Here is a 12,275-nt window from a genome sequence, read left to right as displayed (position 1 = left end):
TGCAAGAATATTCTAGAATATGGACTGCATCGAAGTGTTCTGAAATGTGAAAATATCATGGTTGATTTAGTTGTTTCTTGTTGAGATTTTGCGCACAATGAATTAGTGCATATTACAAGCTCGTTCCCATTGGATAAATGCTCAATTTGGGCCACCTAAACCTTTGAGGCTCTGCTCTCATAAAGATCAAATTTTCAAGGTGGTCAAGTAAAGATTAAGCCTTCCTGCTTATATAAGCATCAAACTTTTTCGGAGTTGCAAATAAGAATTAAGCCCAAGGCTGCTTGTAATTGTTTTGTATTTCTTTAGTTATATGGTGTGAAAAGATAAACTATATATGCTTTACCTAGTTTCATGGTTATTGAACATAATAGTATTGTAATATATATTTTATTGGTCATTATGTGCAGAATGGTTGTTTGAGTATGTCCAAAAAGATTTGGTCCTTATTTAACCACTTTAAAAGGTTTGATCTTTATGTGAGCAGGCTTTGAAAGAGCCTAAATTGGCATATAGTCTATCCCATTTCACGAGCCAAAATCTTGAAGTCAGTGGAACTAAAGTGCAACTAACTTATAGGAGAATAACAATCAATATGAGTAGGTAAGCAACTCAGCACAGAATGGGACGTGAGATTTAATGCGTTTTGATCATGTATTCTTTCAAATATCTGTCTGAACTATGTCATTCCTTAGTGCAAGGGGCAATTCCTTCCTGGTTTTGAGAGATGAAATAGTTCAACCTCTTATGAGAACTGCCTGAATGATAATTGTTCCCAAATGAAGAAAGATCCATGTTTTTCTTGTGATATAATTGGATGCAACAGGCCAGTTCTTTGGAGTTATTTCCTTGACTATTAATATAGATTGACGTCTTCTCATAATAGTTGCTCAATTTGAACTCTAATTTCTGACTCTTGGCTGAAAAAGTAGAATTTTGGTCGATGAACAAATTGACAAGTACTCGTATTTTTATGGAGATACTGGCTTTTCCATGTTTCCTGGTTCCTCTAGAAGCTGATTCAAGACTTTGAATCCAGAAATGATATCCACTTTTGACATCAAAACCTGCTCTATTGAACCTGCAGCAGGCGAGTATTCCCTAATGTAACAAACCCATCCCCTGAGCAGAAATGCCACTCACTTTTTGTATCTATCTGCAACTATGATTGTTGATTGTAGAGATTCAGCTCCCAAGCTTCTATATATGTGTTTTGAGATAAATACAAATTCTTGAGCCATTTCTTATTAGTTTAAGCAGCAAGGAAAGTGTTGGTTCCTCCTAAAATAAACACCTTAATTTTCTTCAGGTGATTTCAGCTTAAAGAACCCGTTTTTTGGTTGGTATTTGCACTATGGGAAGTTAAAATACTAAATAATTCTTTGTTGGCATCCCAAGAATCAGGTTTTGATCCTCGTAATTGTCATTCCTTTCCCCCAAAAATATAGCTGCTTTGTTGGAATATAAAATTGAATAATTAATAGAAACTTGTATTTTGCTTCCTTGATATATGTATATATATACACGCACTACCATTATTATCTTTCATTTTCATGGAGTCAAGCCATCTTAATCCCTTGTTCATCTACAGTATTACAGAAAGTCTGATTAAATTATTGGTTTGAAACCTGCTGCAACAGTGCAACTTTAAGAGCCATTCAAAAAACCTGCCATATGACTAGGACAATGTAGGGTCTTTGAAAAAGAAATGGAGTGGGAGGGAATGGCATTCTTTTACCTATTTGTTTTAGAATACTATGAAATGAGTTTTAGGGCATTTTTAACTTGCTTGGAGAAGAAGAAATGTTTGAGGTTGAAATATATCTTTTCATCTTTAAAATACTATTGAAGATCTTGTTTGTATATGCTTTCCGCATTTAAAATATATTATTGGGACACGCTTTAAGCGAGACAAATTTTCTAGTGATTGGACAATATCTTTGGTAAATCTATTAATGATTATTTTATTATAAAAGAATCTTATAAATAAATTGATATATTTTAAAAGTAGCTCTTTAAAATAAAAAATAAAAAATATCTTTATTAGTCAAATCATATCTTTTTTTATCTCGTTTGTTAGAAAGAGAATCAAACGATAAAAGATAAAAGACAAATTTCTTGACAATAATCATTCAAAAGCATTATTATGTGATTTTTCTAGTTTGAATCCAACTACTTACAAATAATCCTGTCAAAACTAAATAAATTTTAGAACATTGATTTCTCATCTCTTGTAAGATACTTTATTTTGAAATACTTTATTTTGAAACTTTAAATAGCCTTAAACAAACTACTTAGACAAGAATTTTAGCAATATTTTTTAATACGAATCCTATTACTATTTATACACTCAACTAATAAAACGAAATATAATAAATACTTAAGTGTGTTAAAATCCACATCATCCCGATTATTGCAACAATAACCGTATCAATTGAAATAATACTCTTAACAATTCTATTTAAGTATCAATACAGATTTTCTTTCTTTGAAGCAGATCAGTAACCTCTATGAAGTTCACCCATAACTAGTTGTAAACATTAATTACACTTCCCATAGCCTAAAATGATTCTATATGTCTAGATAAGTATTTGCATTTACTTTCGAAGTTTGCTTAGAAAGAAAGATAGAAAGGAGTGAAGATGAAGACTTTGTTAATAAAATAGTTAAGATTAACTATTTTCCATCCTTTAATTTCCTTCTTTCCCTCCTAAGTGTTGCAATTTCTGCAACATGGAAACATATATGCATACAAGAAAAATGCATACAATATTTAAAGAGAAATTTGAGACAAGGGAATAGATTGAGCAAATGAATGTACACTTCTTAATTTTAGCACTTAACAAAAGAACAAATAAATAAAGAGTTAGATTTATTGAAGTTATGATATTTTATGCAGTAGTTTTCATGCTTGTATTTGCTCCTTCTGATAATATCATAGTTCTCATCGTACCATTGATTTGATCCATGGTTTAGTGCTATGACTATATTCCATTTTCAAGTACTTTCACCCTAATGGAGCATTTGATTTTTTGAAAATAACATGAAAGCCAATACCCAATCCCTTTTCCCTCCCCCTACCCCCCATTCCCTATTTTTATGATACTTGTCTAATCGCCTGTTTGACAGAACATTATGGAGAAAAAAATGCAAGCCAAGTTGCAAGTGTGCTGTCAATGTTCTATGGATGTTGCATCTAATACACACACACACACACACATATAGCATGGTTCTTCAGCAAATTCATGAAGAAATGGGTATAGAATAAGGTGTCATTAGTGTTAGGGATGCCCCCACTTTTTGCTAGTGCTGAGAATTGAAGCAAATGTAACATCCTTGATGCATAGGCATTGGCTAAAAAGATGGTGCTATAATGAATGCAAAGAAATATCTATCTGAAAGTCCAAACTGCTGTCTACAAATCAAGATAACTTCATCTTCCTAGTACAATCTGAGTGACATCCAATGTTTGTGGCTATGACACTACCATTGAACTAGCCTAGAATAATGGTTAGGTACACATCAGATTGATAGAAAGCAACTTAACTGGTTTACTTGAACTGTATGGGAAAGAAAATTCAATGTTTTAACTCCGCAGATTCATGTAATCACATTTAAGAGACGATATCAAACATGTTTGAGATTCAAATCTTAGAATCTACAACCCTTTTTCCTATTCCCACACCCTCCTTTCTAAAAGAATGAAAGAGAAATTATACCATAGTTTTATGATGACAAGTAATGAGACAACTCTATAATGTAGCTATATATGTTCACCAATTTCTTTCCATGGCCCCTCAAGGCATATCAGTCTCTCCTGGTTCTAAGGAAATTGCTTTTTTTTTCAAGTTGCATTAGGTTATTGCAGTTCTGTCTCTAACCTTTGTCAATAATTTTCTGCAGAACTTTTTATTGACTTGATTTTTTTTTCCTTTTTAGCTATCACTTCAAGAATCTTTACTTTGCTTATATGTTCCAACTCTGATAATTGTACATTATATTCTCAATGTCCCACCTTTAGTATATCAAATTTCCTTGAAATTTAATTCCTAGTACATGTATAATTTTTTAATATGATTGACTGAAGTTGATCAGATTTAATTATATGATACATGTACCTTGATGTTATCTCTTTTTTTTCTTAGCATTTTATAATGATTACCATTTTCTTATCTTTCTAAAATGGGGGCCATGGTGTTTGCAATAATTAATTCTAAACTAGGTATTTATAAATTTTGGAACTATTTCTTATTTAGGTATGTAGGACAAATAAACAATCAATACTCTTAATCATTAAAGTATTTCTATACTAGTATTCATCATATCAATTCAAATTTTAGTTTGTACATAAAGAGGTTCATTTTATTTTCTTACACTTTCTAGAGTTTGACACTAATGTTCATAGACCTACAAGTTTATGGTTGATTAATTTAGAATGTTTTCACCCCAAATTCTCATATATGATTAGTTCCCAACTCATTTATGATGCCATATGTTATGAATACAATGAAAAATTGAAAGGAAAGGTAATATGTTCATCAAGGTTAAGATCATCTTATACTTAAAACAAAAATGAGAGGTAAAGATCATACTCATCATGAGTGCAAAAACATAGAAAATGGTATGCAGAGTTTAATTTATTCCTCTAGATAGAAAAATAATTAATAGGAAATGCTTTTATATATATAGTAAGTGTCATGATATGATCAATCTATGAGGTCTCTCAAAATTGTCCTTTAGTGTGCCTCTATTGAATATATATTAATTTATTTACTTGATGAGGTGGATTTGAATCTTTGGATACACATTTAAAAGTTACGAAATTTTAAAAGACCTATAAATATTTAAAAATACAATTTTAACTTATATTATCACAACTCAGTTCATATTAAGTAAATTGGTTCGAGTCATGATGAATTTTAAAATTCATATGAAAATATGCTGGACAAAAGAAAAGGAAATACTATGTGGTATTTAATAGTACTCTATCCATTGATAGAAAAATAATTTAATACTCTTCCATAAAAAAAACAATATTGCTCTCTCTATCCATTTATATATTCAATCTAATAATTTAATATATATAATAATTATGATACTCTATCTATATCTATATATTCAATCCAAAATTTAATATATATATATATATAGACATGGAAATTTCCAGATGGGAGGACTCCCACCACATAAAGAGAGGTATAAGCATTGCAAAAACCACATGAAGTGTTGTTTTCTTGAAAACATCAGAAAAAAAAAATGGCAATTGCAGATGAACTAAAGCTAGTTAAGGAGCTTGAAATGGATGGGTTTTGCACTTTAAAGTTCAAAATGGTGGGAATTAAGAGAAATTTGATCATTGAGTGAAAGAGGGAACATTAATCACAGTAATTACTAGCTTATGTAATTTTTTATTAACCCTGAAGAGGGATCCAATGATGCACTGTATAAATCAAAGAACATTATGAAGATGTGGGACAAGATATTTCAGTGGGGGAATGGAAACTATGAAATAGGAAAAGAAAATATTTTAAAAAAAGGGTCTCCAATAATCTTATATTATTTTGACTGCCATGACCCTTCAAATCCTAATATTTAAAACACAACTCATGGAATTAACATGCCTAATTGCTCATGCTATAATTTTATATTCATACATATTTGGTATATTATTATTTGTACCTTCCAGTGATAATCTATACTAAAGATAATTGTGTATATATATATAGGTCCTAGAGAGCTAAGCACTTTTCATGTAATAATTTAATGTGCAATATTGTACCATCCTCCTAGTCCTAGATGTTGAAGAAGATCCCCTTATATACAAAATCATAAAAACAAAATTTGGAACAGTTGAAGTACAAAATTATTGTAGTCATTTGCATCATCAAATTATACATATACCTGGAGAATAGTTTCATGTGACAAACTTGACTGCATTTAACAAAATACTAATTAACTTGACTTGAAATAGAAAAGAAAATATAAAATATAAAAAAAAGAACAAAAATAAAAATAAAAAGCAACTTACCCTCTTCAACTCCAGTTTATATATATATTTATATATATATTGCCCCCATTTCCTGCTTTGATTCTCATTTAAAAACAATAAACACAGTGCTGATAAACTAGCTATCTACCAATATCTTGATGAAGGAGCTTTGGCCATGATGATTTGTAGCAGTAGCAAACTGATTCAATACTCTTGGAATTTTTATTTTAGGACCTGAAAAAAAAATGAAATTATTCAAAACATTGGGGGGGGGGGGGGGTTGAGCTAATTTGAAAGGATATGATAGTGAAATTTTGTTAATGATTTTGAGGCAATTTCATGATCATAGATAAGCATAATTATGATGCTTTTGCAGAGGGTTTTTTTTCCTCTTTTTTTTTTTTCCTTTTTGTCATATTGCTTGACACTAATATTAGCTGCAGAGCATTTATGGGTTATAAAATAGAGAAACAATTAGCACTTTTATGATACAGACAAAAGAAAATCTGATTCTGGTCGATTTCATATAGAATTATCATCAAAGAAAAAGACATTCATATAATGGCAAGTTAAATTATAAGATAAAAAAAAAAAAAAGCTGCTACTATTAATATAATTATTATAAATCTAATAGATTTTAATCTTATTATATATCCAGTGTAGGATATCTTAGTGATAGCTTATTTATCCCCAGCAAAAGAACAAAGACAATGAGCAAGCATTTTGGGTTTATCCTACTGTCCTTAGATCTTCAATCATGAAATTTTGTTAAGATTATAAAAAGGACATTAATATATATATATATACATATATTATATTTAAAGTGTTATGGCCATTAATGGAGAGCACAAGTTAGTGCAGAATCCTAAAAGCTTGAAAATGGGAAATTTATATTAAATTTACAATACCATTAAAACTATACAGATTTTTGCATGTAAGAGAGAGTTTTTAAGGCGAAATTTCTGTATGTTGAAAGCAAACAATGTCTGTTATTCATATATATTATTTTTTGTCTTTCTTAAAACAAAGCTACTATACAAATTAGGGTTTTGAAGCACTAGGGTTTATAACTTTATATTATCAATGGAAAAAGAACTTTAAAATGTTTGGACAGAATGTCATAGTTTTATACAGGCTTTTTCAATATTTTTCTTCCTATAAAGTAATAATTAAAGCTTATTTAATGTATTAATTACAGTAAACTTCAATTATTTTTCTTGTATTTGGATGGCTATGGATAGCAGTAGCACAGATCTTGTACTGTTAACTAAGCTAATATGACTTGTGATGAAAGAGAAAATGTAACTAAATTAATTACCACTATTTAATACCAAGAAGAAATCAAGGTTGCTGAATGGGGAAGCTTGTTGAGCTAACTTCGTTAGCCTTCAATGGATTCCGCTTCTTCTTCTTCTTCTTATAAGGGATTCCCCGAGCTTTCGCTTGTGAGTCCCTCACTTCACGAAGGTAAATCCGAATAGCTCCGCTCGCGAAAGGGTTGGTCTCCGGCAAACCGCCATTCTCTTCGTAAGCAGCTCGGAGTCGACCGATGAGAGCGTCGAGACTACCCCAAGCTTGTCTAAGAGGGCACGTACATGGTCCCGGCGGCTCCGGTTGCCCGAAGAACACGCAACCTTGTAAGTGCACCTTAGTCTTACCGAACTGATCGAGATAACGAAGGAATTCAAGGACATGATTAGCGTTACACTGAGAAAGTGCAACCGGTGGCCTTTGGTTCCTTAAGTACTGACCAAACGTGTTCCAATCCCGTCTCTTCTGCGACTCGTACCTGCTCAACGGCGGTGGATTCCGCTGATCACCCCCACCAACACCACCAACAACAGCACCAACAGCAACAGCAGCCGGTCCTGAAGAACCTTCAGCTATTTCTTTCCCTTTGTTAATTGACATCATTGTATCTGTCTAAACAAAGAAGAAGGAAAAAAAGAAAAGAAAAGAAAAGGAAAGAAAATTTGCAGAGAAGATAGGGAAATGAAGATCACATCAATGGAGCTAATTGAAGGGACAAGCAATGGGGCCTATGAAAGTGCTTTAGTTCTTCTTTTTCTAGCTATCACAATATTTTCTTCCTTTAATCGTACAATTAGCATTAACTATGCTTTTTTTTTAATTTTTTTCTATATATTTATAATTATGCTTCCATCATCCAAGCAATCATTATAGACTACATTAGTCTAATTACCACTAAGTTTTAAAATTTCTGACCTGTTCTTTTCTTTTTTTACCTTGAATTAAAATAACCCTAGTTAGAATTTAGTTGATTAATAAGAAATTTTCTAATTTTGGACCCTACCAAAAATTACACTCCATAGAATCTATAATGTTAGAGAATATATAGGATCATAAGATGATAAAAGGTTGCATTAATTATACTCCCCCATCACCCAGCAACCTTTACTTTGATGGACGAAAATTTTATTTACAATAGTCTTAATTTGATTAATATGGGCAATATTGCTAATATAGAAAAATTTGAGTTTGAGTGTATTGAAATACATTATCATCCTATTTATGAGTTTGAGAGAAGCTACGAATAGTTCTAAACATTATATCAAAAAGAACAGATATGATCAAAACTAATAAAATTGTTCAAAAAACAAAATTTATCGTTTGCACTTCTATTCTAATAAGTTTTATATATATAAATTCTTTAGTAAATAAAGTTATCTTATTAATTATCATATATATGTATATATTGTTGCTTTTAAGATTTGATCTATAAATTAAGAAATAAATTAATACTCTTTAATCCATGTGGTATTTGTGGAATTAAAATTGGCAGCCCTTTTTTGTATTTCATGACTTACACTTTAGGTCAAGTCAGATAACTTTATTTAGTATGGAACTTTTTACAACCACTGTTTCATTAAAAAATTTTGTTTATTTTTATCTTTGACAACTCTCCTTTATTTTATTAAAATCTACAAATTAGTCCTTTTACTTTAATTTATTTGAATTTACTTATTTTTCCTTTACTAAAACATAGAAATGAATCCAATTGGACAAAACTGTTAAACCTTTGCCATTAAATCATTGACCAAAAAATCAACAATTTAAATAATTTACATTATTAATTAGAAAAAATCAACAATTTAAAGAGACTAATGTTTTAGTTCTTGTAAAGTACATGAATCAAATTCTAACAAATAAATTAGGACTAACTTCTTAATTTTCAGGAACTAGAGGGACGAAATTAAGAATTGGACCTATAAGACAAAAAACAGTGATAAATGCAGCTTAAAATTAACCTCTCCTTGTTTTCAACAGTTTGATTTTGACTCCCGATGATGGGGTAGGCACAAAAATACAGTATAATTTAGATTAGCTGGTTGACCCTCAAAAAGGATTTTTGTGTATATTATAATGAGCAGTGATGGAGTAACATCTGCATCCCATACCAAAAACCATGAATGCCCAATGAAAATGGTTAAGCCGCCGCCACGTTTCAAAGTTTCAACGGAGGAATTCAGGGTGTTTTCTGAATTCGCCTGTCACTGTAACAACTTTTCTTCAATATGGAAGTCACTACCATCACTATACCCCCATTGACGCCACCATCAAGACATCTCGCACTTCTGCTCATGGCATTAAATATATATTAAATTCTATTTTATGATTATCTCTTCTAATAATATTATCTTTAAAATAGACTTTAATATGTAACCAATATTATTATATATATATATATAAACATTACACACTTATGTATGATTTTAATAATATTATAATATTTGATTACAAGTGATGTTTTTTTGTTGTTTCCTTTATGGGTTTTCCTTTTACTTTATTATAATAATTTCTTTTTTTTAATTTGAGATTTGGATTCAAAATTTGAAGCATGCTTCCAAACACTCTTTGTATTTTTGTGCATATATCATATTTTCCCAAGAATGCCTGTAATTTGCATGCAGTAACATGCTTTATTTTACTTAAATACAATTGTTAACTTTAAATTCAAATTCTCCGTTACAATTTGTTATTCTATTAATCTGAAATAGGAATGAAGTCAAAAATTTTATCAAAGGGAAATCGAGATAAAATTTTAAGAGGAGTCAAATACAAAAATTTTATTCTAAAAAATTAAATTAAATTATTAATTAAAAAGGGTTAAAATTATAATTTTTTCAAATTGTTTGAATGATTAATAAGCTTAAAGTGAAAATTCAATACTATTAATTAAATTTTCCTTTTGACTAAGGGTTAAGGCCTTGCCCACCTCTTGGCTTCATCTCTTATTTTAGAGATGACTCTTATTGTATAGCACTTAGCTCTTAGATTTGGTTTAGAGATTGCTTATATACCAATTATGGATGCCAACACTTAACTTGAAAAGTATTATCCATTTTAATTCAAAAATCTCATTATGTTATTTCACATAAACTATCTTACAAGTATAATTTTATAAATATATATATAGGGTACATTATAAAAATAGTCACTTTTGTTTGCCTCGGTTTACATTTTAGTTACTTATGTTTGAAATATTACGTTTTAGTCACTTAAATTATCGTTTTGTTACAAAAATCTTATGTAGCAGTCCAAATGGATTTTACATGTCCAACGGGGGCGATAATAGATTTTTAATTTAATAAATTTAATTAATTCAAAATTTTAAATTAATTACACCTTGAATTTGAAAAAAAAACCTTCGTCTTCTTCTTCTTTTAGTTTTTTTTTTCTCATTTTGACTGAAAAAACTGATCTCATCTAAGTTGACATTTAAAACCCGTTTGAACTATCATGTAGGATTGCCGTTAGAAAGGTAACGAAGCTTAATGGTAGAGTGACTACTTCATAACAAAACAATAACATAAGTGACTAAAATGTAATCTGAGGCAAACAAAAATGATTATTTTTATAATTTACCCTATATATCATAAATTCCAATGGGATGTTAAAATCTTTTCTTACCATATATATACATTAAAGCTAATAATAAAACCAAAAAAAAAAATATGAGAGAGAGAGAGGAGGATACTTGTAGAGGAGGGAAAATGGTTGAATAAGAAAATTTTGTCAATTAGTAATCCAGATTCAATTATTCATAATGTACCAAACAATTATGCAAAGAAGATATGATAACATAAAAGCATATCGCATGTTACAAGAATGTTTTAAATCGATAAAATCATGACAATAATAGATTGCATTACTGAAAAGAAAATAGAAGTTTCTTCATCAACACGTTTCCCAGGGCTTGAAATCAATCTTACCTATTTCTGTAATTAATGCAACATTTGTTAATTTAACTACATTATAATTGAATATTATTTGCAGCCACCCTTCCTCAAATGTAAATACACCCATTTTAGACTTTTAATGACGACTTCCAATCATAAATTACTCTTCTCCATGGGAAACTCGTTTATCATATTTTAATGTGGTTAATATAATTCCAAATTTAGAAATTCGGTGGAATAATTATATTTTATTAAATAGTAAACACAACTTATCTAAATTTAATAGATTTATTCAAATTTTAAAATATTTAGATAAGCTCGAAAAATAAGATTAGAGAAAAAAATAGACTCGTTTATATTATAAGTTACTACAATTCCAACATTCAAAGTTCAAGTTGACTTATTTTCAAGCCTATATATGTTTTTTTTATACATTATGTAATTTCTATTATATAAAAATTAAATAAACTGTATTATTAATGTAAACATTAAAATATATATGTTAAGTCATTTATGTTTAAAAATTAATAAAATATATATAATGATTGTAAAAGATATATATGATTAGTAAATATTAAATGGAAATCATTATAGTTTTTAAAACATGTGAAAATTTAAATAAACTTAAGTTTATCGTTTACAAATAGAAACAGGCATGGAAAAATATAAAAATATAAAAACGATAAATATTATAAAAAATATATAAATTGAAAATTTTGATAAAATTTATTTAAAATGTTATCAAAATTATAAATATATATATATATATATATATATATATAAGAAAATTGTAGGAAATTCTGTTATTTTGAAGGTTTGCATTTGGTTTTAATGGAGAGTTTATGATATTGACCAAATTTATATGGGTGTCGAGTAAGGGGTCTGATTTAAAGTGAGTGATGAGCAATGATTTTGGTTGAGGAAATATGATGCAACAGACATTGATAAGGATGATTTAAAGTATGATGTAAGATAGTGTATAGGGAAACAAAAAGGGTAGTAATTTTTGTTAAATTTTTTAAACATTATTAGAAATTATAAAATATTATAAAAATTATATAAGTTATTAAAATTATTAAATCTTA

At 29.1% G+C, this 12,275-nt stretch overlaps 1 protein-coding gene across 2 annotated transcripts; it reads right to left on the bottom strand.

The window, feature by feature from the left end:
* Window positions 1–5,850: 5,850 nt before the first annotated feature.
* On the bottom strand, window positions 5,851–8,122 carry LOC108482004 (protein LIGHT-DEPENDENT SHORT HYPOCOTYLS 10-like). 2 transcript variants are annotated; one of them, XM_017785108.2, is made up of 2 exons: window positions 7,321–8,122; window positions 5,851–6,223 (listed from the first exon to the last, which is right to left on the bottom strand). In XM_017785108.2, exon 1 carries the CDS (start codon window positions 7,901–7,903, stop codon window positions 7,331–7,333), a length of 573 nt encoding a protein of 190 aa, XP_017640597.1. In that variant the 5' UTR covers window positions 7,904–8,122; the 3' UTR covers window positions 5,851–6,223; window positions 7,321–7,330. The 2 variants fall into 2 exon arrangements, with proteins under 2 accessions (XP_017640597.1, XP_017640596.1); XM_017785107.2 differs by having other exon boundaries at window positions 7,308–8,120.
* Window positions 8,123–12,275: the final 4,153 nt, after the last annotated feature.

The sequence above is a fragment of the Gossypium arboreum genome, chromosome 1 (genome assembly GCF_025698485.1).
Source record: "Gossypium arboreum isolate Shixiya-1 chromosome 1, ASM2569848v2, whole genome shotgun sequence".
NCBI lineage: Eukaryota > Viridiplantae > Streptophyta > Magnoliopsida > Malvales > Malvaceae > Gossypium > Gossypium arboreum.
The sequence above is the reverse complement of the archived record's forward strand: the minus strand, read 5'-3'. Positions and strand labels throughout refer to the sequence as shown.

What these genes read in the sequence shown, in the direction of transcription:
- LOC108482004 (XM_017785108.2), bottom strand. Translation starts at nt 7,903, where the DNA reads ATGATGTCAATTAACAAAGGGAAAGAAATAGCTGAAGGTTCTTCAGGA.